The sequence below is a fragment of the Cryptomeria japonica genome, chromosome 10 (genome assembly GCF_030272615.1).
Source record: "Cryptomeria japonica chromosome 10, Sugi_1.0, whole genome shotgun sequence".
In the NCBI taxonomy this organism is placed as follows: Eukaryota; Viridiplantae; Streptophyta; class Pinopsida; order Cupressales; family Cupressaceae; genus Cryptomeria; species Cryptomeria japonica.
Genome location: NC_081414.1, coordinates 442,914,707 through 442,942,653, shown reverse-complemented (window position 1 = coordinate 442,942,653; position 27,947 = coordinate 442,914,707). Strand labels below are relative to the sequence as shown.

Below are 27,947 nucleotides of genomic sequence, written 5' to 3'. Positions count from 1 at the left end.
TTGTCTATTTTCCTCATTAGCTGATTAATTTCATTATTCATAGTTCTTAATATAGATATCAAACCCTACTACTACTTCAGTTTTAAGGGAGAAGGGTTTACATATGTTACCAAAGTGCTTAGAGACCAACTACAATAGGTTCCCTCAAAGTTTACAGATCCAAGCCCTTACCTATCTTGGGTCTATACCCTCAAGGCTTATTGGTCGCTGATCGCCACCCTATCATGGGACTTGACCTATTGCTTGGATTTAGACTGCCCCTCTTTGGAACATCTCAATCCCATTTTCTTAAATACAGAAAGTAATAACATGATTTAGGCCCCTCTTTGGAACATCTCAATCCTATTTTCTTAAATACGGAAAGTAATAACATGATTTAGACTATAAGTATATATATTTCTTATGTATTATGAATACGTATATGAAATTAAGTATGACTATCATACATATTGCAGTCCATATTAGTATTACTATTAATTCTGCATAAGAACATTATTGGGCTTCATATATTTAATATTAAGGATACTTATTAAACACATCCCCATGCATACCACCAAGAACAAGGATGTTTCTGCCTGTAACTTAATAACAGTTTTGATCTGATCTGATCCATGGTGCTCTTACTAGATGCTTTTGATTCCTTTTCTTTATATCTCTCAATGTGAGGGAGAGGTCACACCTCTTCATCATGTATGCCCTTTGGCAAGAGACACACCCTTTCACCATTCCCTTTGATAGAGTGCAACTCTTCATTATTTCTGCCCTTTGAAAGGGACACAACCTCTCATAATCAGATCTGCACTTCTCATTTCCAAATTATTCCCCCTCTCAAATGAGGCTCTCTTCTCTCTTTTATATCTCATTGTTGAGGGAGTCACAACCTTTCCTTTCATTTCTTTTGACTTTTCATTAACTTAATTAATTTTTAATTAATCATATTTAATTATATTTAATTATTTTATTTATATTTTAATTTAATTTTAAATATTTTAATTTTATTATTATCATTTATTATTGAATTTTATTTCAAAGTGGGGACATTACAGTCCGCCCTTCCCGAATTTGCTTGTCCTCAAGCAAATGTTTATTTTAATTTCCTCAACTAAGTCATCTACCAACATGAGTTAAACAACACAAAGCATATACATGGGAAACACGAAGCATACACGTGGAAGGCACAGAGCATACACATGGAAAACACGAAGCATACATATATGCAAACACAGAGTATGCATGTGAATACACACATTGTGAAATTTCTTTCTTGTTATGCGTAGAAACACAAATCAACACCAGCTTGATGCAAAAACATAAACACTCAATCTAGTTTGTGATCTCAGGTAGATTATTTAAGAATTTCAAATGGAGTAAATATAATGAGTCTGATTAGCCATATCGACAAAGAGGATAGATAGCACAATGTTTGGATACTTGCCTCAAGTATTAATTAAATGGACTATGCTTAACCCCCTATTCACCATTAATGAAAGAGAAAAGATTTAGACACAACGAGACACCCGTAGCGCTTATCAGGCCCAAGAGCGGTACACTCCCCCTTGGCCCAACTGATGGCAGACTTTCAGTCATCCACATTGGGTTGCCTACCTGACAGAGGCCTAGTTTCTGCTGACCTCATTGCTCTATCTCTCTCCCACACTAGTGGTGAATGTAAAGTATACATCTATTATTAGTCAATTTGTTTAAGATTATACTGTTATCAATGAGATAATTCCATACTCATTCCCTAGTGAGACCAAGGAGAAGTAGGTGCAATAGGATGCCCGTAGCGCTTATCAGGCCCAAGAGCGGTACACTCCCCCTTGGCCCAACTTGTGGCAGATGTTCGGTCATCCACAGTGGGTTGCCTACCTGACAGAGGCCTAGTTCCTGCTATCCCATGGCCCTATTCCCTTGTATCTTACTGGGTTTGGGTATGCAATTTATCCATTCATCATTACTTAATAATTAATCCATGGTTTCTTTATGGGACTAATCCTTGTGATCTTAAAATCACATTAATAATGCAATTCAATACTGACTTGTAATTTCAATAAATATTTGTGTATGCATTAGCCTTCTTCGTATTCACTTCCTCAGTGAGATCAAAAGGATTTAGACGCAATGAGATGCCCGTAGTGCTTATCAGGCCCAAGAGTGGTTTACTCCCCCTTGGCCTCACTAATGGCAGACCTACAGTCGCCATAGCGGGTGATGTACCTGACAGAGGCCTAACATCTGCTGACCTCATTGCTCTACCCCATTTCCTCACTAATGGTCCATATGGAATTTATGATTAATTTATTCTCAATTTAAATGCCAGCTTATTTGTTATTTGTTATTTTTTTTGTCATTATTATATATATATATATATAGATATTAAGTAGTTTAAATGCCACATGGATATGCCTAGTTATCCACTATTCTAATTTGAATTACTCTGAAGTCATACCAATTCAATATCTATTTGGCTGATAATAATATATTTTAAATTCATTTTACGAGATGGAACCCTCGTTGCTTATCCGTCATGGTATTTGCCTCTGTTTATTGACTAGAATAATTCGTTGATTGAATCTTACCCTACAGGATGGCAAGATCATGGCTTTGATACCATTTGTAATGTCCCCTACCTGATCTATTTAAATATACTAAAATTGATAGATTTTCTTCAATAGGTTATTAACAAGTGCTTGTCTATTTTCCTCATTAGCTGATTAATTTCATTATTCATAGTTCTTAATATAGATATCAAACCCTACTACTACTTCAGTTTTAAGGGAGAAGGGTTTACATATGTTACCAAAGCGCTTAGAGACCAACTACAATAGGTTCTCTAAGCGCTTTGGTAACATATGTAAACCCTTCTCCCTTAAAACTGAAGTAGTAGTAGGGTTTGATATCTATATTAAGAACTATGAATAATGAAATTAATCAGCTAATGAGGAAAATAGACAAGCACTTGTTAATAACCTATTGAAGAAAATCTATCAATTTTAGTATAATTAAATAGATCAGGTAGGGGACATTACAGTTTTTTTCAAGATTTGTTGAAAAGAACCATCCTATTAATTATATTTTACAAGAGGACAAACCTAGAGCAACAAGAAGGAATGTCCATTATTATGAAGATGAAGCCATCTCCTTGCTGTCCATGATTAAACCAAAAAGCTTTGAAGAAGCGACTGAAGATAAGTCTTGGGTAGCTGCTATGAAGGAAGAGCTAGATTAGATTCAAAAGAGTGGAACTTGGGAACTTGTCCCAAGGCCTAAGGACAAGAATGTGATTGGTACAAAATGGGTTTCTAGAAACAAGTTGAATGAAGATGGCCAAGTTGTGAGAAACAAGGCAAGACTTGTGTGTAAAGGATATGCCCAGGTAGAAGGTATAGATTTCGATGAAACCTTTGCTCTTGTTGCTCATCTAGAAGTAATTAGAATGATTTTAGCCTTGTTAAGATTTGTTTTCATACACAATCCAAATATGATAATGTTACTTTTTACCAATAAGACTTTTAACAAACCACATGAAAATTCTACAATTATTTCAATTTGAATTATTAATATAATATTATATTATTTCTATAATGGTAATCTTAGTTGTCATCTTAAGTTCTGTTTAGAGTCTCTATTTTTACAGTTTGTTGTTAACGGTTAGTTTCTATTAGAAACACCATCTTGTAATCTCTATTTAAGGAGCCTTTGTCTCCTTTGTTTAATATCGAATTATATGAACATGGTATCAAAGCCGGTTTGGGTTTGACTCCCTCACGGGAGGTCTCAGGATTTTGGGAGGGCCTCTTTTTTAGATTCGAGGGTTTCTGAAAGTCACGTGCATGCTTGAAAGTTTGTTTATGAAGAATTTTATGCGGGGTCGTGTTTATCAGTCATGACTGTTATTTTGTCCTCGACAGTGCCCTAATCCGCATGTTTTTTTGGTGGGGTGCACATGAAAATAAAAGAAAATTGTGTCTTATTTTTCAGTTTTTGCATTTTCACGGGTTCTACCTCTCATGATTGATGTTTTGCGCTTGGCCTTTGTCTGCATCTTGGTGGCTCTAGTCTTCCTTTTCGTGTGCCGTGTCAGGTTTTCCTTGCATCTGATGTTTTTTTCCGAGCCGCGATTGTGTGCAATTTGTGTTCTTTTTTGTTTCGCATCTCAAGGGTTTTCTGCAAGCTCGTGACACGGTCTCTACACTTGTGCGACGACTCTAAGCCTTTGCTCACATGGGTTCTCTGTTCACAATAGGGCGACTGTGTTTTTTCTGCAGCCGCAATGATTTTTCCCGTTTTTCTTCTATGCATGATGACAACAGAGGTTTTTTTGGTTTTTTCACGGTGTTCTTTTTGGGCATTTTCTGTGTTTCGACTAGGGTTTTCTGCCCTCGGCTACTGTTTTTTAGTTGCGACTGGTGTTTTTCTACACATTTTGAGTTTTCTGATTTTTGTCCAAAAAAATGTGTTGGTTTTTCTAATTCTTTCTCCATAAAATATTAGTGGTGGGTTTTTATAATTTTCTCTAAAATAATTATTTGTGGGTTTTTATAATTTTTCCCTTAAAAAATTATTTTGGGTTTTTTGAATTTTTTTCCTAAAAAATTATTTCTAGGTTTTGATCGATTTTTCTCCTCAAAGATCGTGTTTTGTTTTGATCGATTTTTCTCCTCAAAAATTGTGTTTGGTTTATTTGCAAAAATCGTGTCTAGGTTTATAATTTTTTCATAAAATATTATTGGAGGGTTTTCAAATTTTTTCCACAAAAAACTATGATGGGTGTTCCTGGTTTAGGGTTTTTACTGTTTTTTCCAAAAAAATGATGATTTGTAACTTTATTTTTTCAAGGTTTGACATTTTTTTCCAAAACAATCGTGGTTTTCTTGCAGTCTGTTTTGGGTCGCACTTGGATTTGCTGGGGCGAACATCTACAAAACTTTTTGCGGTTTTTGACAAAATCGTGTTTGTTGCTCTTTGGAAGGTTTGCCGATTTTTCCTCAAAATCGTGGTTTCAAATTTTTGTCAGTTTTAGTTTTTTTACCCAACATTAGGTTGGGCGTAATCTGGTACTCTTGTTCATTAACATTCTGCAGATCCAAGGAGGGTCTCAACAACAGCAATGTTCTGAAGAGAAGGGACAACCTTCTTTGCGTTTGTGATCAAAAGACTTGTAGTGTCATCTGTAGGGTAGTTAGTACGATGAGCATTATGGGAGGGTATTAATATAATATTATATTATTTCTATAATGGTCATCTTAGTTGTCATCTTAAGTTCTGTTTAGAGTTTGTTGTTAACGGTTAGTTTCTATTAGAAACACCGTCTCGTAATCTCTATTTAAGGAGCCTTCGTCTCCTTTGTTTAATATCGAAGTATTTGAACACAAATTACAATTATCTATTTGCAATAACAAAAGATTAATAATTCTAACATTACAAAATATTTAAGAATGTTGGTTACAAAATTAGGGTTACACACTTCAATTGACCTCCAATCTTAATCTCTATTTAAGCAGCCTTCGTCTCCTTTGTTTAATATCAAAGTATTTAAACACAAATTACATTTATCTCTTTGCAGTAACAAAAGATTAATAATACTAACATTACAAAATATTTAGAACGTTGGTTACAAAATCAGGGTTACACACTTTGGTTGATCTCCAACTTTAGATGCTTCTTTGGAATGACAATGTTGGAGCAGGCCTCCGTCCAAGTGGTAGGATATCATTGATTTTGACAACAAAATGGTTTCGTTGTAGGTCAAACTAGCTACCAAGCTTGTGCTTCGCAATGAACTCTTGTGTAGCTTTACTATGTCACCTCCAAACTCTAACACAATTCCCTTTCTTGAAGCTCTCTAATATATAAGGGCTGGTGCGACTTTGATTAACCCTAATACTTTCGTGAAGCACCATGTTAGGATGCCTTAGTGATTGCTACAGGCCCCAAAGTAGGGCATTGATGATAGAATGGGAGGTACGACCAACTTATATGGCTCCTTGAATACCCACATGAGCTACAGGCGATAATATGACCCCAAAACATTTGGGTTTGCATCTCTTTTAATCCACCAAGATGTTTGACCTATCCAAAATATAAGTTGTGCCTCTTATCTTTTGAGTTTGCACTTACATGACCAGGTTTCCAGGCATTGCGTGCTAGTTGTAGTGTTATTTTGGCTCCCTTATTTGATTCATGCCCAGGAACATGTTGCTGCGACTTATGAGGGAATAGGTGTGATCATATGCTGATGGCAACTCCTGTATATCGACTCTACATCCAATATATTTATCCAACATAACCAGCAATATGGAAATGGTGATTTTACTATGAAGTGATGACTCTATAGGAAATAGTCCACCACAAACTTATATTTGCCCACAACCTTATAAATTGTATATGTAAACCCAGGAGTCCCAGATTAATACTTCTTTCCAAACAATTTTCTATCTCTTTGAACCTTCAACACAAAGGCAACTACAACACAAATACAAATCTCTGGTCCAAATTGGTGTTCAACTTAATATTTTAATACTTTCAAAACCAATCACGCAAAACTCACAAAATTGCATAATCCTCGTAAATTTATTTCTTGCTTGCAAGATTTCAAATAAATTTGAACCTATGAGACAAAAGCAGACAACTGCAAGCTTGTGTATTCGAAGATATAACAATCTGATTCAATTTTTTTGTAGGTATGTAATCTAAGGTGAGAAGACCATCTTGAATCAATTGGCGAATGAAGTATGTGGAGCTCAATATGCTATTCCGCTGATGCTCCACTGGGTATCGAGAAATGTAAATAGCACTCTGATTGTCACACCAAAGAATAGTGGGACCATCAAGAGGAGAACCAAATTCTGTCAACAACTGATGAAGCCAGAAAACCTCTTGTCTAGCAAGATCAGCTGCTCAATACTCAGCCCCAATAGATAATAATGCAATAGCAGATTGCTTCTTGCAAGACCATGCAATAGGGCGGAAACCAAGACAAAACACAAAGCCACAAGTAGACTTCCGATCATCAACATCACCAGCCCAATTTGAGTTAGTGAAGCCAACAACTTGTGAGTCTCCCGATGAATTATTTAATGCCATAATGAGATGTGGTCTAAGTATGTGTCTGATGCCATGTTGAAGTTTGTAATAGAAGCACTAGATCAAACAAAAAAATAAAACACCTTCCACAAACAAGAGCAGCAAGAAAAAAATTGCTATATTTCTCAAAAGCAAAGAGTACACAATGAATGAAACAAATCATAAAGACTTGCTCTATATAAAAGAAAGATATATCTAATCTAAAATTAGGGAACTAAAATTAGCTTAAAGAAACTAAAATTAGTTCAGTTAAGTCCTAAGTGAACTTAAGCTAAAAAACATGCCTCCTAAATATAGAATGTACTAACACCCCCCTTAAGTGAAACTTAGGGAGAAGTGGAAATCTTCTAAATGCAATTGCATGAAATGTAAAGAATGGGTCCCGACAACTAAATGCCCAATGAGGTACCGAGTACAAAAAAGGAAAATCTCTCATAACCAGAGAAAAGGAGAAAAACCACATGGGAGAAAACCCCTCTCCAAAAAAGAGATGCAAAGCTTGAAAAAACATGAAATGCTGAAGGAACTTTGAATGAATCATGCTATATTGTGTAATGTCCCCTTTTGTAAATGCCCTAGTTTTTGCCCTAAAATCATAAATTCCATTTAAATAAGAAATGTAAGATGGTTAGAGGTATAAATTTACCAATTGGATCTTGATTGAGTCCCCTCAATCGTGTTAGATATAAGATAAATCTTTACTACTAGGTTTAGGAACATTATCTTATTCATCATTGTAGTTTACATAATGTGCATGTGGAATTCCTTTAGGCTTTTCCCAATAAGTCCTCCACATTATGAAGCACTATGGGAGATCATACAAGGCATTTTGAGCCAATCCATCAAGCCCAGGAGCATGGAATGATACCTGACATTGGGCCTCCCAGCCCCACTGGAGGTTACCCAACTTGAATGAACCATTATGCTACTTGCATTCCTTATATGCACACCTGTCCTCCATAATGGGATGGCTGATTGGCTGAAGCTTTAAAGCTTAAAGGAACCTTCATCATCATTAATTATCCATACATTCCTACATATTATTGATTGGAAGACATGATAACAATTCCTAAAGTTTGCTGACTATCCTTTGATTAATTCTGAAACCAGATATCCAGTTATGGTTGATTGCCTTTGCTTGATCTCTTGGAAGGTTCGATGCCTTCTTCAAATGATGTCTCCTTCACTTTATACCCTTCATGGTGGAAAGGGGTCACACCCTTTGGTTATGAAGAGATACATCTGTTTGGCAACAACTGCTACCCTTTCACTTCTTATTTAATCTTCACCTATCTCTCATTCCCAAATATGTCTTTACTGCTTTTCAAATCTGCATATATCCCATTTAAGATGTGCATATCTTCTTCTAGATCTGCATATCTTATTTTCTTCTTTCCTTCTCAAATCTTATTTCAGATCCCTCCATATGCTTCTGATCTGAATCTGCTCTAGATCTCCTCTAATTCCACGTCCTTCCCCCATTCCACTTGATCCTTATTCCCGTTTATATCTTCCAATGTGAGGGAAAGTTCACACCTCTTTACATGTCTGCCTTTTGGCAGGAGTCACAACCTTTTACAATTAGCACCCTTTGAAAGAGTACAACCCTTAATAATTTCTGCCCTTTTGAAAGAGTCACTTCCTTACTTACTTCCCATTCTTTTCTTCTTCTCTTAATCCTTTCTTGATTCACATGCTCCATTCTTTCTTCCCTTCTCCATATCCCCCATTCAAATGGAGTTCTCTTCTCCCTTTTATATCTCATGTTTGAGGGAGTTACAACTTTTCATTTCATGCCTTTTGACCACTCATCTAACTTAACTAAATTTTAATTATTTTAATTTTTTTTTAATTATTAGCATTTTATTAAATCCTATTTCAAAATGAGCATGTGGAATTCCTTCAGGCTTTTCCCAATAACTTGTCCACATTATGAAGCACTATGGGAGATCATACCAGGCGCTTTGAGCCTATCCATCAAGCCCAGGATCACGGAATGACACCTGCCATTTGGCTTCCCAAGCCCACCTGGGGCTACCCAACTTGAATGAAGCATTATGCTACTTGCATTCCTTATATGCACATATCTCCCCTCCATAATGAGATGGCAGATTGGCTGAAGCTTTAAAGGAATCTTCATCATCATTAGTTCTGCATACATTCCTACATAATATTAATTGGAAGACATGATAACAATTCAGCAAGGCAAGTGTTCCATGCATTATGCATTATGCATCATACCAAACACCTATCAAGTCTGCTGACTATCCTTTGATTAATTCTGAAATCAGATATCTAGTTATGGTTGATTGCCTTTGCTTGATCTCTTAGATGGTTCAATGCCTTCTTCAAATGATGTCTCCTTCACTTTATACCCTTCATTGTGAAAAGGGATGACACCCTTTGGTTATGAAGAGATACATCTGTTTGGCAACAACTGCGGCCCTTTCACTTCTTATTTAATATTCACCTATCTCTCACTTCTCAAATCTGTCTTTACTACTTTTCAAATCTGCATATATCCCATTTAAGATCTGCATATCTTCTTCATCTAGATCTGCATATCTTATTTTCTTCTTTCTTTCGCAAATTTTATTTCAGATCCCTCCATATACTTCTGATCTGTATCTGCTATAATTCCACTTCCTTCCCCCCATTCCATTGGTTCCTTCCCAAAAGGCAACCAGAATGTGTAAATGCAGTGCTAGTTTGTTGCTATTATCCTTGGTTTGACTATAATGATTATTAAGCATGCGTTTGTTCACCGTCTTTTTCTTTTGTTCTTATAATTCTATATTTAAATACATGGTAATATTATTTTCGAACATTTTCTGTAGCTCATGTCATTTTGCTTAAAGCAGTTACGTAATATCACAGTGATACTGGCCTTGGGCTAGTGAAGTATCAATGCCACTGAATCAACCATACCGCAGTTTCCAATTATGAATATCATGTTGTAGTGGGCTTCTTCGGTAACCTTTTATTGTTTTCGTAATTTTTTCCTTGTTAGGCATCATTGCTTAAAATTTGATCAAGATGCTTTTGGTTCATGATAAATAGTTGATTAAATTTCATTCCAGACTATCTTATGTATTTGTATATTCATTTTTATTGGTTGATCAGATATTTGGAACTGGACACTGTTGAGTTTACTCTGGGGACTGTATTTGATGCAGTCATAAGTCAAGGGATGATGCTAAGCAGGGCGAAGGGCCTGCAGCTGCTATGTGATTCAACAGAAGAGATCAAGACAATTTACCTTTTTGGAGATCAGCTGAGGCTCCAGCAAGTTTTGTCGGAGTTTTTATTAAATGCCTTGCAGTTCACTCCACCAGAAGGATGGGTTGAAATCAAGGTTATTCCAAATAAAAAGCATCTGGGCACTGGTTTGCACATTATGCATTTGGAATTCAGGTATATTGATTACTATGGCTTTTCTGTAAATCTGGATTGTTTTAATTGTTCATTACCATATATATTATTTTTACAAAGATTTTGAATGTGTTTCATTCAGCAGTGATTTGCTAGTCAATTCTTTGGATATGGTTTCAAGCGTAACAGGCCTCAGTAGTTCATTGTTCATCTATATTAACATCCTTTAGGTTGATTAATCAGAGAAACTGCTTGGGGGGCATGCTGTATTTTCTTTCATTTGTTTATGAAAAAGATAAAACTCTTTGACAACTGTTGCTTGAACAACTGCCCTCTTTGAAAAAATTATTTGTGGCTGAAATTGAAATTCTCTCTGTGGTGTTTGAATTTTTCTTGCTTGTTCTTCCATTCTGTAATTTTGCAGGTTACATGCTGCACACTTTTAAATTACTATGTCATTTTGGAACCTACCTGATTTTTTTTTCTTTCTTAAAAACTGCAAATAGAAATTGTCTCTGGGAATGTTGCAGCACTTGTATTACCTTCTCTGCAGCATTTCCTAGTGTAAACTTAATATACGACTGGGGGTGAGCAACAGAAAATCCTTTGAGCACTTTATTTGGAAGCTAGGCGTAAATGAGCAATTTGCAAAATTGTTGCTCATATCTCTCTCCATTGGTCAAGCTGCTCAATATTGCTTTGCCAAATAAGATTCTCTCTCTTTTTCAGTGGGTTCAATTGGAGTCCTATAAGAAAACTCAGATATCATAATTTGTTAGTATACTGCCACAAGAAAAGCAACAGATTGACAGATTTAAAGCATTAACATTTTTTATTTTTTATATTTTATACCACAGATATGTCATGTATGAAGCAGGGATGTGTAGAATCTTGGGGCCATTGCCCAAAATTACTTGAAAATTGAATAAGGGAGCACTGCTGTTTGGATAAAGGTTTGATCTGTTGTATTGATGGGTCGCTCGCTTTTTGGTCCTATCGCTAGTGATCTTTCCTTTTTAGCTGTATAAAGGACTTGTGTGTGAGTGCATGTGTATATATGTACATATATACCTACATACATACACATACATCTATATATATGTATAACAGTGTGTGTATATATATATATAGAGAGAGAGAGAGAGAGAGAGAGAGAGAGAGAGAGAGAGAGAGAGAGAGAGCGCTTGTGTCTACATATGTATATATATGTATATATACATATGCATTGTATGTGGGTATATGTATGTATGTGTGAGTGTGTACACATACTATGTTACCAATTCGTTCTGCTAAACCCTCGGATTTGGTTCCGATTTGAACCAGGTTTGGGTCATGCAGCAGATTCCCTATGGGGCCATCTAGGGCTCTACCAAAGGGCCTCTGGCCAGGTTTGTTACAAGGTGAACTTGAGTGAACCGGGGTCCATTTACAAGACCTAGACAAAATCTGGGTAAACTCATCTTAAAAAGATGCCTTTTTGAAATTCTTTTCCTTTTTTGGACTTAAAGGTTGACTAGAAAACATAAAAATATGAGCACAAACCCTAAAGGTGTCACATAGACCATTTGAAACATTAAATTTACTCATTTTGAACACAAAAGACAAAACCAAATACACTTGCCAAACTTTCATATTGAGCCATTATGCAAATAGACTTGAAAATCATTGAAGATTCCAAAGTGGTTGGATAGCTATTCCTACATGTGTGTAAAAGTCCACATGCTGACAAGGAGATTGTAGAGGAAGTTTTTTGGATTGGGCATATGTTTTTTTTTTTTAACAAACAATCTCTCTTGTTTTATTCTCATTCTTCCGTGTTTAAGATATAGACTTGCATACACACACACACACGTATATTACAATGGCTGCTAGTTTTAGCTTTGTGAGTATGTCTCCCTTCAAAATAGACCCATATACACTACCATGAAATTATTTTGGCAGGGTATAGTGGGTTCTAGGTGGTGGGAGATATGTTTGGGAGTGGGTGGGATGTGTAGTGTAGGATCATATAGTTGGGTAAAAGCCCACATGTGTGGTATTCTTGGAATAGGCATCAAACCTTGCACTTGTGCCAACATCTAATGTGATGGAATTTTTTAGAGAGCATAAGTAGGTAGATGAAGCATTTGCTTGTAGAACAACTCATCCTTTGGCAAATAAAGGATCTAGAGCAATGAGGGCCCCTTCTTTCTTATCTATTTTGGAAATCATTGTTGAGAGCCACCCATTTTTGGCCATGTATCAAGAGGAGCCCACTTCACATAAGAGAGCAAATGAATTGTTTGAAAAGACATTCAAAACAAATCTTGAGAGATTGACAGTAAATACATTGTAATATGTATCTATACAAATTGTTTGCTCACCATATTTTTAGACAGGTTTATATTTCGTGTCAGGAGTTGTTGGCGGGAGTTTCCAAGCTTTGGCATGTTTTTTAGTACGTCTGTGTCGAGTTTCTCTTCTTTGTTTCTGGGTTGCATGACTTCCTATGACGAGAAGTTTTTTTGAGTTTTGGTCGTGTGTTTTTTTTCGATGTGTTTTTTCGGCAGTGTATTTGCGGATTTTTGCTAGCATTTTGTTCTCTACGCTTGCGAAAAAGTTGCGACGGGTGTTTGCCCTCTCGGGTGAATAACTTAAGACATAAAGAACATAATGCAGAATAATGCCGTAAATATCAGACAAGTGTAACAGATGTTCTATTCATAATAAGTGTGTTTTACAAGTTACATTCCGGAGTATAAAAGGGTACCGAGGGGGTGCGAGCGCCAACAATCGCACCGCAACTTCCACCCCTCGGTTGCCAACTAACCAAAATAATTACACATAATTAACTAATATTATGCCCGTGTACAATAATGCCGCCAACATCATCCCCCCCCAAAAGAAAAGTCGTCTCCAGGCGACTTACAAAAATGGAGATAATGCAACCTATACAAGATATCGGAAAGACTAGGGAGGGGGCTGAGAAAGCGTCCCTGAAGTAGAAGTGTGAGATGGCGGTGTCTGGGCTGCCAAGCGGGAACGAAGCTCATACACCTACTGAGTGCGTGCAGCCACATCCCGTTCCGCCACGAGGACCTTCTCTAGAGCTGTCTTCACCATGTGTGCTGCCTCCAGTAACTCCTTCTCCTTGGTATCCACTGCCGCCGTCGCACAGGCCAACCGTGTCTGCTCGGCTGCCAGGTGAGTCTCTACCTCCGCCTTCGCTATCCGGATCTCAGCCGTCTCTGTGCGGGCCGCCTCTAGCTGTGCCAACAACTGCGCCCTCTCGGCTGCCCATGAGGCCTGCTGACTGGCCACCTCACTCTCCAACGCTACTCGGGAAGCCTCCCTGACTGCAGACTCCTGCTGTGTGCGCCTCAATGTATAATAGGCATCCCGATAGACCTGCTCGATCTCGCGGACAACGACCGTCACTCGACTCTCCACAATGGGCTGACGCAGCCTCCAGGCCTGGAGCATCTCCTCTGTCTCCGTAGTCGGCCACCCCTGAGACTCAAAGCAGGTAGCAAAGGCTGTCGGGCAGCCCACCCGCATAAACTGTAGGACCTGCTCGAGCTCCACCACCACCTGCTGCAATGCTTGCATCTGGGCGGCGGCCACTACCCTCCTACCCCTCATTACCATATCAGCCATGTCCGCGAGATAAGTCTCAACATCCTCTCCCACCTGTGCCGAAGACTGGGAAATCCCTGGTGGAGCGGTCACTACTGTAGCCTGCTGCGAAGGTACCGCCTCCGCCACCGAAGGTGCACCATCTGCTGGTGCCTGCCCAGAGGCGACCTCCCCTGCCTCGTGCCCAATTGTGAGTCCATGTGCCTCCCCTGACGAGTCATCCAAGTGGACTACCTCCGCTCCCGTCTCTCGACGCGGTGAAAATACAACAGCTCCCTCCGGCTGTGCCAGTGTCATCTGAAACCGCTGTGTGAGCCAACTCTGCATAGCCTCAAGGTCAGCACGCATATCTGTGATGGGGGAGGGGTCACTGTGGTCGGCTCCTCCAACAACGAAGCAGAAACAGTCACCACGGCGTCACCACCCACGACCTCCAACCGCACGTGAGACTCGGTAGCCTCCACCTTCGTCGGCCCCTGCTCGACCACTACCCGGTGCGGTGACTCCTCGGTCCCTGACTCTGCCATGTCCTCGGTAAGTGCCGCTGTGGCTGGGCCCGACGGTGCTCCCTGTTGCTCGTGCTGGAGGGGACCCAATGCAACAGGCGTATGGCTCTGCCCGAAGGCCGGAATACAAGTGCCGCCTACTCCAGATGCTGGCACAGTCGTGCCCATCGGTAACAGAGGTGGGGCAAACCGGACGCGTACAGGCTCCTCCGTTGCCTGACTGCTATCGTCCTCCTCATCTTCCTCCTTCGAATCCTCCGTGCTGCTGGACTCCCTCCCACTGTCAGGCTCCCCTGAGGCCGAGGCCGTATCCACCGCCCGTTTCCGCTTTGCGGAAGAGTGCCCAATGTCCAAGTGCCTCCAATACATGATTGGAGGCTCTCCCGCTACCAACGGTCCCTGAGGCCGTACCTCCAACTCATCCTCTGGCACGACTTCCCGCGTGGCCTCCAGGAATAACCCTATAGCATAATGAGGCATGTAGAATGTGCGATGCTGGAGCGTCAGAAACTCATACATACGCTCTGCCAGTAACGCTGCCCAGTCATACACGATGCCATTCATCAGCCCATTCATCAGCATAATCTGCGGGAGGGCAATGTCCGACGCCCTGCCCGACCCTGTCAATCTGCTCTTGATAACAACGGGAGTGCGGCGTGTCGTATTTTTTCCGCATAGTTTTGGGCATGTACCGCATGTGAAATAAAGGTTTTTTTTTTGTGCCCAAAAATCGTGGTTTTGATGGCTTCTTCTCTACAACAAGGGTTTACTTCCTTCTGCCATGCGACGTTTGCGTGATGCTTTTTTTTCAAGGAGGTTCAATTGATCTTGGTTTTCTTTCTGGGTTTTTCTAATTTTTTTTGAGGACAAAAATTATTTGTACGGGTTTTATAATTTTTCACCTAAAAAAATTATTTTTTGGGTTTTCTAATTTTTTTCCACAAAAAATCATGAGAGGGTTTTCCTTGATTTTTCCCTAAAAAATCAGGGAGTAATGTTTTGCCATGTGATGTTTGGTGTTTTGATGCACGAAGTTTTTTTTTGGTGGGTTTAGATCGATTTTTATTATAAAACATTGTGTATCATCTGTAATTCGCGATGTTCGCATGGGATTTTGTTATTCGTGGGTTCTACCGTTTTTTCCACAAAAACGATGGTTTGTAACTTCAGTTTTTCAGGGTTTGATTGTTTTTTCCACAAAAATTGTGCTATCTTGCAGTCTGTTTTGGGTCGCACTTGGAGTTGTTGGGGCGAACATCTGCAAACATGGTATCTTGTAGTCTATTTTGGAGTTGTTGGAGCAAATAGTGCTCAGTGTTAAGATGCATAAGTTTTTGCCTTTTTTTGCTAAAATCGTGTTTGTTGCTCTTTGGAGGGTTTGTCGATTTTTCCTCAAAATCATGGTTTTAGTTTGAGAAGCTGTTCTCGATATGTTTGGCTACAGGGAGGGACAATTTTGTTTCCCAACATCAGGTTGGAAGGATTCTGGTACTCTTGGTCATTAACATTTTGCAATCGAGGGAGGGTCTCAAAGCAACACAGTGTTCTGAAGAGAAGGGGCAGCTTTCTTTGTATTTGTGATCAAAAGACCTGCATTGTCTTCTATAGGGTAGTGAGTACGATGATCATTAAGGGAGGGTATTAAAATAATATTATATTTATTGTATAATGGTCATCTTAATTGTCGTCTTAGTTGTCAACTTAAGTTATTTTTAGTCGTAGAGTTAGAATAGCTTGTTGCTATTTTTAGCTTTTGTTTTAGCTTCAGTTAACCGACTGTTTCTTTTTAGAAACATCGTCTTGTAATCTCTATATAAGTTGCATTTGTCTCCTTTGTTTAATATCAAATATTGAATTATCTGTTCAAGGGAAACCTTTTAATTGAGGATGATAGACTTATTGTTAGATATTCGTGCACTTGGGTATTACGGTAAACATATAGTCTATTATGAACATTGTCAAAATTCTCCTCATCAATTGTAAAGAACAATGCTGTTATTTTCAAATTGAATATTGATCAACTTTTCCTTGCACAAGAAAATGCCCTTAATAGAGGACGTATTGTAGACTCACTTAATATATGTATTGTAAATCCTTAGAGGCAATAATAAATAGAGCAGGGACCAAGTGACACCCCTGTCTCATGGATCTTTGTAGAGAAAATGGTTTGGTAAGGTTTCCATTGGTATCAATTTGAGCGTAAGCATCCTTAAATAACATCTAAACCATCTTACAAAACTTTAAAGGAAATCCAAGAGCTTCCATGACCATAAGTATGAATGGCCATTCCACTTCGTCATATTGTTTTTCGAAGTCTTAAGAGAATTATACATACATTTTGGTTAGAGTGCTTCTCACATTTGAGGCCTTCCCAATTGGTAACAAGATTCTCAAGTATGTATCTTCCTAATGAACCTAGTTTGAGTGTCAAAAATAATTTTGAAAAGAATGCTAACAAGTCTCAGAGAAAGTGTTTTTGCAAGAATATTGTAAGAGACATTGAGGAGGGTAGTAGGCTTCTTATTTTTTCTAAGGTATTTGTACCCCTTTTTGCGTGATAATTTTATTCTTCCCCAATTGACTTCTTTTTCAGGGGAACCCTTTTCAATAGATTTCTTATACACATCTAGAAGATCACTAGTAATCTAGTCAATGTTGGATTTATAAAACTTAATTGGGAGACCATGTATGCTAGGGAATTTCGTATTCTCAAAGGATGTTATTAGCCTCTCCAATTCATCTCAAGTATTATCTTATTCTAACTCACTTATGTCTTCATCATGGAGCTTTTTAGGGATATTCCTAGAATAGAAAAGTTTGGCCTCTTTTCTCTGGTTGTTGTCACTATTAAAAGAAAACAAGGACTTGCAAAAGCTAACGAAGACATCCTTAATGGAGTCAAGATTGTTTGACAAGCTACCATCCATTAGGATAGGGCAATGGATTCTTTTACCTTTTTGACCTTAAGGATATTAAAAAATACTTAGTCCTTTATTAGTCCCCTTAAGCTAATTCATCTTTGTTCCGATTTTTGCCCTTGGGTGTTGAAGTTCTAAATATACCTCATGTCCAAGTTCCTAGGATCTCCTTGTGGCTGAGATTCAGTTAAAATCATATCATCTTTGTAATGTCCCCATCTAAACCATCAAAACATGATAATGCCCGCTCTAAAAGAGAATTTAATGATAAATAATAATACAATTAAAATAAAATATATATATATATAACCAAACAAATGAATAAAATGAACTAAATAAAATCTTAATAATAATAATAAACAAGATTTAATATATAATTTATATTTATTAAATTAATTTCATATTCATTAAACAATAATATAAATTTAGCAATATTATTTTATTTACAAAACACAAAAAGTTGTCAACTCACCGGTTCTTTGAGCTTGATTGCTGCTGCTAGCATATCAAATGGTAAACTTGTGGCAGACCAGGTCTGACGCATGTCAGAATGGTCTCCCTTGCAACAATATAAAGTCTTTCCAAACTCCTCTAAAAAGTGAAATACGAACCACTCATTGAGCCACCTCACCTCTTGTCACCATTCACAGGCATATCATTTCCTATGCTGCCAATATAAGAATCTGCAGAAATATTATATCCCACGCAATGCGTCATTTGATTGAATTGTCTAGGAAGTGATTATAGAACAAACAAATAGTCTATCACGGCGACCAGTCAAAGGCTACGATTTGTCTCCAAAGGAATGCTTTAACCAGTACTGAGTATAAAGTTTAAGGGATATCGGTGTCTACTAAATCTTCTATTCACCGCTTATGAAGGTAAAGATAACTAAGGCATCAATTAGTTTGGAATAAAGATAACAAATAATAATAATTACGGAAGGGTGTGTTTCGAGTAATAAATAGATTTGTTTAAACATCTGAAGGATGTGACTTTTCATTCAACAAAATATAAGATTGCAATCAAATCCCTTCCATCACATCATGGGATATCTCTATTTTTCTTATTTCATCCTTTATGGATTCGCTCTAGTGGAGGAGCAGACTCTTGACTTTAAATGCATGTTTACAAGTGTTACAAATCAGTTACAGCATTATTTGGACTTACTATAATCATAAGATATATCAGGGAAGCATTCATATCTGCAGGTCTTATAGAGTTGTTGTTCTAATCGAGTTTATCAGGCAAACATTTCATGCAGAACAAAGGTCTATTCAGACCGGTACAAGTATCATTACATAATGATTAAGATTATCATCATAATACAAGTGGCATAAACAATCTAATCCTTGTAAAGTATTTCCTCCGGTTTACAAGTAAATATTTTAATAAAAAAGAAGTCTCTCTTATCCAATTTGGATAGCCCATCGTGAGCAGTTGTTTTTGGCACGTAGCACTTGCTTAGGGACACAATTATATTTCAAAGACTAAATATCCTCATTGATATTTTAATTAATTGATATTACTACTGCAATAATATTTCATCGTGAAAGAGTATTAAGAGCCACGGTTGAAGAGGATAGAGAGCAGTCACCCTCAATCTTTATCGTGAGGAGGATTATTAAGATCGATCACCAATGATTATGGGCGCTTTAGGGAAGTCTAATAAATTAATTATAGATTAAGCAAGTTAGTACCAGTAACTAATAACAAATATTCTACTTAAGGCAGTGACTAGGATGATAAACAACTGCTCATGAGGAGATATGATTAAGGGAAAGTCAGCTTTGGACTTTGGTAGACCAGGTTCCAAATAATTTAAGTTAGCAATCAGGAATAGCCATGAGTGTTTGAGAGGAGGCTTCCAACATAAATTACATGGCCACATTAGAAAATACTATTCAGATAAGTTCTATCTTCCTTATTGTTTTTAAAATTTTTAAGTTAAATATCATAATAAAATGTCTTCAGTTTGGGTAAATTTTGTATTACAGTTCTCCCCTTAAGTGGAATTGTTGTTTCAGGATCAAATTAAGGAAAATTCCAAATGGGGACATTACAATCTTCCATTTCTTTTTCTTCTTTCCTTCTATCAAGGGCATGTACTTAGGAAGTTCTTCCACCCATGAATCAACTTGTTGCAAAAGTTGACAGTGGAATCGGAGGGCAGTATGGGTTTGTTAATGTTTTTGATAGTATGCACCCCATTAATATAGTCATTATCAATAAGAAGGCTATGTTCAACTTAAAGAGTCCTTTAGGTCTTTTTGTCTTATTACCCTTTCCACCATTAACTAGGATGGTAGTTTCTGTGGGATGGTGACCAGACCTGTGGGATGGTGACCAGACATAGAGGAAGGAGAGACTTGGGCACACTCGTTGCCCTTTACCTCCTTGAAAATAAAATAACATTTATGTGCATAAAAATGGTCAAGTTTGGAGTATACTCTATAGTTAGCTTATTGGTTGTTACACCATCTGAACCAAATGCCACAACTATCATTTTTCCTCTTCGCTAAGGGGTTACATATTTCAAGATACTCTTAACCTTAGACCTGTATAGCCATTGCCTTTTCAAGACCATTATACTCTCCCCAACATTATCCTCTTTTTGTACCGCCATATTGAAGTCCCTCCCATGATTGGATATTAGGAAGGCTAGTAGAAATTTATTTCCAAATATCACATCTTTCCCTATAGTTATTTAGTGCATACAAGTAGCAGAAATCAAACTGAAATTTATCTTTTTTAACTACTACCCACACCACTTTCTTGCAGGGATAACTATAGAGCTGAACACATAGGGGGACCATTAGGAGCAAGCCAAATTGCACCCCCCCTTTACCATTTTTATGATACGTAGTAAAAAGGGTGTCATTCCTCCAAATAAATTCAATTCTAAGATTAAATTCTAGAGGAAAACCCACTGCTTTCATATCTTGTAAAAGCAGGCAATCCAAGTAGCCCCTAACATTGTAAAAAGATCTTTACTTTTTGTTAGGTGATTCTTAGCCTCTAACATTCCAACTAGCACAGTTTAGATTCATTTAGAAATGTGGGGAGGGAGAGGCCTTTTGCCCCTTAAATAGTCTTTCAAAACAACTTTGAAGTCTTTCTTCTTATACTTCTTCCTATATTTTTGGTTGTTATTGAAAGGTTTTAATTGTTTTCAATTCTTGCCATTTTCCACAACAACTAGGTCTATTCTAGGGCCAAGCTCACCTGGATCAAACTTCTTGAAAAATGGGATCAGTGCTTTCTAAAACAATCGTTTGATGCTTGAATTTCTCTATGAAGATGGGGTGGGATTGTTCATTAGGAGTCACCGCTCTAATTTATAGTAGTATAGTGAATGCTTGGGGGTCCAATGGATTAGGAGCAGTGTTATTACGCTCCTTCAATTTATCCAGAACAAGTTCTTGGGCATTTTTATTTCTTGGGTGTTCTATTTGAGTCCTCACTTCAAGGGTGTTGATACTACTAATAGAAGGGGGTTCAATAGGAATATCTATATATTCCTTTGATATCGAAGGATCTAACATTTTTGTAGGGGTTTCCTCCATGCTATCAAGGTGTCTTCTGTTGCATTGTCACTAATTTCAGTGTTAGGAATTTCAATACCAATATTATTGAGGGAGATCAATGACCCATTAAATGTTTTGCATTGTTAACTATTTCCTCCTTTTTGATTGGAATTGTACAAACCACATGTATTTTTCGGTAATTCTTTCTTTTGTGGTCATCTTACATAAAAAAAAGTATTAAGGCTACCCAATAATTCCACATCACACTAAATCTTTTGACTAGCCAATTGAAAACATAGAACATTAGGTAAAGATGCTTTAAAGATTTACAGAAATCAAGACCTTGGAATTTAAATGGGGTAATGTAGACCTAGTCATCTCTAGTTATATGCTTGAGAGTTTGGGGGATGAAAGCTTACAATTGTGGGAGAAGATTCTTTATTTTCAGTCATCTAGTAGCTGAATTGGCTAGAACATCACAAGGAGTAGTGTTAGAACTCCACTATACAACTCTAAAGACAAACTTGTCCATGTTCCACGACTCTCTGTTCAAAACCCATTTTTGCATGTTGGAATTCTTGAAAAAAACAATAAATAAGCTATGTTGTATCTTTCTACAAAGATATATATATACTCAGTTTCTCATCTCAAAAGTTAGCTATGTAGTCATCAATGGTTTTCTTCAGGTTAAAAAGTCTTTTTCTAAGCAAAATAAGAACACAGCTGTATTTTTCAAACTTGCCTCATCTTTTTTAACTGCTTCTAACCAGTGCTTCCTGGGGACGTGTCCCTTGCCTTGTTAACCCCATCCCTGTCCTTGAAACATTTCAGGGACTTGGGGACTTGGTGTTCCATTGCCTGAGACAGCCCCTTATGCTAGAAGTGACTCAAACTTTAGCTCCCATTTTGATACAGACCTACTAGTTGTATCTGCTGATTAGGGACAGCCATATATTTCTTTGTTTTTGTCATTTTATAGTTGAAACTTGGAGCCTTTGGGCATTTTGTTATAAATCTTATATAATATGTATGCACATTGACAATGAAAGCATTTGAATTTTGCCTCATTCCACGGGGACGCGCCCCCCCCCTTTTTGGGCGCGTCCCCCCGTCAGAAACGTCTCGGGGACGGGGGGACGGGGACGCGACGTTCCCCGCCGCCCTGCCACTGCCACCCAAGTGCCGCCGGGACGCGGAGATGTCCCCGCGTCCCCGCGTCTCCCAGGGAGACGGGGAGACGTGGAGACGTCTCCTTGGGAGACGTCTGGGCGTCTCCCAAAGAGACATGGAGACGCCTCCACGTCTCCTTGGGAGACGTTTGGGCGTCTCCCCGTCCTTCGAGAGACGTGCAAACGTCTCTCCAAGGACGGGGAGACGCCCAGACGTCTCCTGTCGCCCCCACGTATATGCAATATTTAATATTAAAATTTAAAAAAAAAGTGACTTTTTAAGTTTTTTGAGGGTTAAGGGGTAACTCTAATTGGACGTGGGCCAAAAGAAAAATAACACCCGACGCCTTTAGAAAATAATAAAAGTATTTTTGGTCTCGCGGGGCGCTGCCCCTCGACCCCGCCCTGTATCGCGAGGGAACGCGCAAGGGGCGATGCCCCTTGACCCCAACTTGGGGGCGCTGTCCCCAAACCCCCGTTGAAAAATATAGGGGGAAACCGCGTCGATAGAAGTAGGGAAAATCTAACTTCCGAGTCTGATTAGGCTCCATATAACAACACAACTTAGAAATCTTGGTATTTAGATTTAGTATTTCAAATTTCCTATAGTCTCATTTGAAATATAATTCTTACACTGTAATACTGTCATACATCTTTTCAAAACTAGTTTTTCAAGTACTATATGTATATGTATAACTATATCAGCACCACCACCCCGCCACCCCCGCGCCGCCGTCCCCCCGCCGTCCCCAAACTTAGGCCCTTGGTCCCCCTGTCCCGGAAACGCGTCCCCCCGTCCCCAACGCCCGTGGAACACTGGAATTTTGTTAATTTGTTTGTCAATTTTCATGTGAACTTACAATTCAATTCTAATGTTATGTGTTAAGCTTCTACAGTGTATATGATGAATGCTTTGTTAATGTTATGATATGAATATTTGAAATCTCTCTATATTTTTTTAAATTTTCCTATTTTTTAATAGCTGTCCCATGTCATCCCCTAATAAATGGCCCAAAGGCACCCCCTGACTGTAAACATATCCCACCCTCCCTGTCCCCGAAACTTGGGGCAGCATAGCTTTTTCATATCTGTGTTAGGCTTAATGTGGAGCATTTTTGGTAGAGAAGCCTTATTGTTTTCATGCCCTTTGGTAGACCTTCCACCTTTGATATTGCCATTGCCACCTACATTTCTCTAATGACAACCACTTCCAATGAAAGTTTAGTTTCGAGCATGGCAGCAAAAGTTTTTTGGGTGAAAAATTGACAAACCTAAAGGATCAATTTTGTTTTCTCCAAAAATAAGGATTCAATGGATAAAAAAACGGATTTTCAAAAAACACAAAAAAAAGGAGATTTTTTAAAATAAAATAAAATAAAACTTAAAGGCTTACTAATATCATAGAGATATAAAGAGCAAATAAAAATTGAGTTTAGCCCATAAGTGGAATATAGATTATTTTCATTCATGTTCATATCATTGATTGCATTGCATAGGTGACAGCACAATGCATGCTGCATAGTACAATAATAATAGCTAAGTGTTGGTAGCTCGCAAATTTTGTATTACAATCTACTTTGTACAAAGTCAACTTACAAATTGAGTACAAAGTTTCAAAAAATTAGACATAGCCAATAACTCTTGCTTCTAAAAAGAGAGGTACACTAGAGGGCTGCAAGTCTTGATGATGAAGCTCTTTGGGTTAGAGCCTTTCCTAAATCATTCATTTAGATCACCATCAAGGTTGACTTTTGTTAGGATAACAAAATCATCTGTATCAAGGACATATCATTTGCAATCAATGCTAAATCTGGATTGACCTCATTGAGGTCAATTAAGTAGTCTTCCTCAACAATATCTGATTTTTTCCATATAGAAATTAGATTTGGCAATCAAATGTGAAAAAAGAACATCAATCACAATTTATAATTGCTTTTGCAAGCATTTCAAAACTCTAACCATGAGCTTTGTTTAGCTTCAAGCAGAGGTTGTGATGAATGAACGCCAAGTCATCCATTCAAGAGTGTAATTCAACAAATGAAATACTCTATTGTCTTCGCAAATTTTCATCCATACAAAACAATAAATCATAGATAGTAAATATATAAGCTCAACTAAACAATATAATAAAAGTTTTTTTAATACATTAGAGTTCACACTATTCGAATTGAAATGTTATTTATAATTATCTTTCTATTTAACATGATTCTGATGTATATATGGAATTGTCTTTTTATTAGTGTAATCTTATTTAAAAAAAAAGAATAAAACAATAAATTGGAGAATAACTCATTTATGAGTGTATTTGGAAAAAATATGATCCAAATTTGATTGAATATATTCAATCTGAATCTCCAATACTTGTATACTATTTTAGATAAAAAATTCTGAACTTACCCCCTACCAACTGAACAGCCTTTTCTATCTTTCTGTCTTATAATTATTCATAACAGATGGCATTTATGAAGCTCAAAAAATGTTTTCAAATTTCAAAATTCTTTTAATAATTAGCAATCAGTAAGACGTTTCTCACTCTCCATTCAGGCAGTGATAAAGATAGGCAGACAGCCTATGCTTGGGAAAACAGAAAGCTTTTCCAGCTAAATCTATAAGCATGTGCATTTGCACTATGAATATGAAATCTGAATAACATCCTCATGATTGTCTACGTCATCTCTATCATACTGTATATTTTTTGAAGATTTTGAGCGAATTGCTTGAAAACATCCCATGCCAAGAGTAACAGTGAAAAAGACTAGTCAACAGTAAAAACCAACCCTATTTGTATCTTCTAAAATGTGCCTTCAATTGCTCAAAAAACCCTAAAATGGAAAAATAGCAGCTGGGTGAAAAATGCCTTGGAAATCCACATCAGACATTTTGTTTCATATGTATTGTGATTACACAGCAAAAAAATGGTCAAAATTGTTGATCATGACTTATGGAAAAATCTGAGTTTTAGAGGGGAAAAATTGTGACCTGTGGTGATTCGCCATTTTTTGCCATCTTTTGCTTCTATTGACAACTTATGCATAATAATAATATAGCCTTGCTTGTTTTGGATCACTCTTGTGCTCTACAAGACTCACATCTCTATAAAGTTGGCTGTCTTGTTGTAGCTCTTATCCAAGCAAGTTCCTCGACCACCTCTCTCATGGACAGAATTGCTCTTGCTTTCACTGCAGACATGCTTTTGCTAACCTTGTAATATTCTCCATTTGTCCTTGTTTTTTTCTCTTTCACCACTTTAGGATCTAAAATTTGAGCAGGTGGTTCTCACTAATTGCAAAGGGGAAATGGTCGTACAAAGCACATATAGATCCTTGTATAGACAACAACAACACTAGGCCTTTGAGAGATCCACCAAAACTTTACTGAAGCTGAAAATGTTATTCTTGTTTGTAAGCCAGTTGCTTCTCACAAACTTAGGATCAACATATCTTGGAGTGCTTGATAGAAGCATGGTGCTTTGGTTCCCTTCATTCGAAGGGCATAGCCTTTTGGGATGAATGTGTGTAATGTCCCCAACTAGGGATTACCTGAATTTCGTCCTAAATTAGTAATTCCATAATATAGTTTATCATTTTTTCAAATTATGAGAGTGACTTAATCTATTCATTCAATAAACTTACGAATTGACGAATAAATACATGGATTAATAGCACATATATTACAAAGAATGATAAACATGTCTTTCTACCTATAACCAATCATAGTTTAGTTTGGTAGGAAAGCCTTGAGAGGGTGCCTGTAAACTGCTCAACCCAACTAAGCCTAAGAGCGCGCAGCGTCCCACTATGACAACTCACCTCTTGGCCCACAAGAGGCAAGAACGTCCCACTATGACAATTTATCCCTTGGGGTGGCCTACTTAGCTTGGGAGAACCGGTAAACTGCAATTCCCTAACATACTTCCTCCATTCATTCCTTTGATTGATTACGAGATAAGACACGTATATATAAATAATCTAAGAAAATATAATCAAGTGTATATATATATATCAAGCCATTATAAATGTTGCTAACATATATATATATATATAATTATATGACCAATATATTTGGTAATTACCTACTATATAAATTATTAACACCACTTCTACCTATTGTGGCTGTAAAAGCAGACAGATCTGACGCCATAGTAATGAAATTAAATATGACTGTCATCGTATTGTAGTCTATATAAATAGTATTATTAAATTCTGCATAATAACATTATCAGGCTTCATATATTAAGCATACGTATTAAGCACATCCCCATGCATATCACCAAGAACAAGGATGTTACTGCCTGTAACTTAATAACAGTTTTGTTCTGATCTGATTGATAATATATATTGATCTTCTGTAGTTTTAAACTTATTCTGTTGTGATGGATATCTCCCCCCCTTTCTAATGAGTATGTGATTCTTATTAAATATATATTTGAATGGTTGAATGGTCACACCCTTTTGTTCAGTGATGGATACAACCTTTCCTTGATCGCACGGCGCACCTTTCCCTTTAGACAAATCGTGCCTCTTGATTAATGTGTTGACTAACAATTAATGTTTTTAACATTCACATCGCTGTTGTTAATTATCGAACTTAGTAATTGTTGTTCATTGGTAATCATGAATATCATTTACTAAAGCATATTAACCGATTGCTGTGTATTGCGTGGCTTCAACCTGAGTGTTCTTTTTTTGACACAAACAAATTCCTAGTTTTCTTGTTTTCTTATTCTTTGTCAAACTTGTTAGCAGATCGCTGTCTTAAAATTCATATAGGGTTTATGTAATTGATGCAAAGGCAGACAGATCTGACATGCGTCAGGTCTGGTCTGCCACTATGTGTTTATTCCCAAATCTAAATCATTGTTTATTAATGTTTTATCATACATCATCCGTCTTATCAACATTATTGTTACCTTTAATTACTGTGTAAATAAGAATATTAATTTTATGTAATATTTAATGAATATTTAATGTTAATGTGAATGTGACTAATAATCTGTTTATTATGTTTATGAATCTGATTATATAATATTAAAATAATTGATGCATTAGTATATTAGATATAAATGATTATTATTTGACAATATGGGGATATCACAATGTGTTTTCTAGAAAAACATTTGAGGATTTTATGTCACAATGGAAAATGTGCTATGAGGCTTGAGGATGTACATATGCTATCGCCTTTGCTGTTTTGATGGCAATTTGTTACCTTGTATCTCATGTCAACTATTTTTTTACTAAGTGTAGTTGGCCAAAAATTGTCCCTTTTGGTACAAATTCAAATACAAGCAAGGGAAATTGAGTTTCCATACAATAACCAAGCGATTTCACTACATTCCTATGATTAATGCAGGACAAAATTAGAATTTTGTTGATAACCTTATCGGAAATTGATTTCGGTTTTTAAATTGCCATAGGCATTCCGTTATCAAGATCTCCTTTGTACATAGTTGCAAAGCCACCTTCCCTTAGTTTTGTTGAACAATTCTTGGAAGCTATTTGCAAAATATAATTATGCGGTAAAACTAGAGATGTTTTGGTAAAAACATCCTCTGAAGCCAAACTGCCTCACAATCTACCTTAACTGTTCCTTGATACTCTGCTTCTGTCGAGGAAAGAGCCACTGCATGCTGCTTCTTGCTAGTCCACGTGAGTGCACTAGATCCCAAACTGAAAACATACCCAGATGTTGGTTCTCTATCATCAACGAAACTTGCCCAATTTGAGTAAAACCAATGAGTTTAGGATCATGACT

At 37.4% G+C, this 27,947-nt stretch overlaps 1 protein-coding gene across 2 annotated transcripts in view; it reads left to right on the top strand.

Moving 5' to 3' along the window:
- The window catches only part of LOC131067548 (phytochrome), a 128,206-nt gene that overhangs the window by 54,796 nt on the left and 45,463 nt on the right, over window positions 1-27,947 (top strand). The window contains exon 3 of one of the 2 annotated variants that reach the window (XM_058002615.2): window positions 10,210-10,500. In XM_058002615.2, coding sequence (XP_057858598.1) covers window positions 10,210-10,500 — 291 coding nt within the window. Of the gene's footprint in view, window positions 1-10,209; window positions 10,501-27,947 lie in introns of those variants that run through there. The other variant, XM_059211964.1, reaches the window with a different exon arrangement.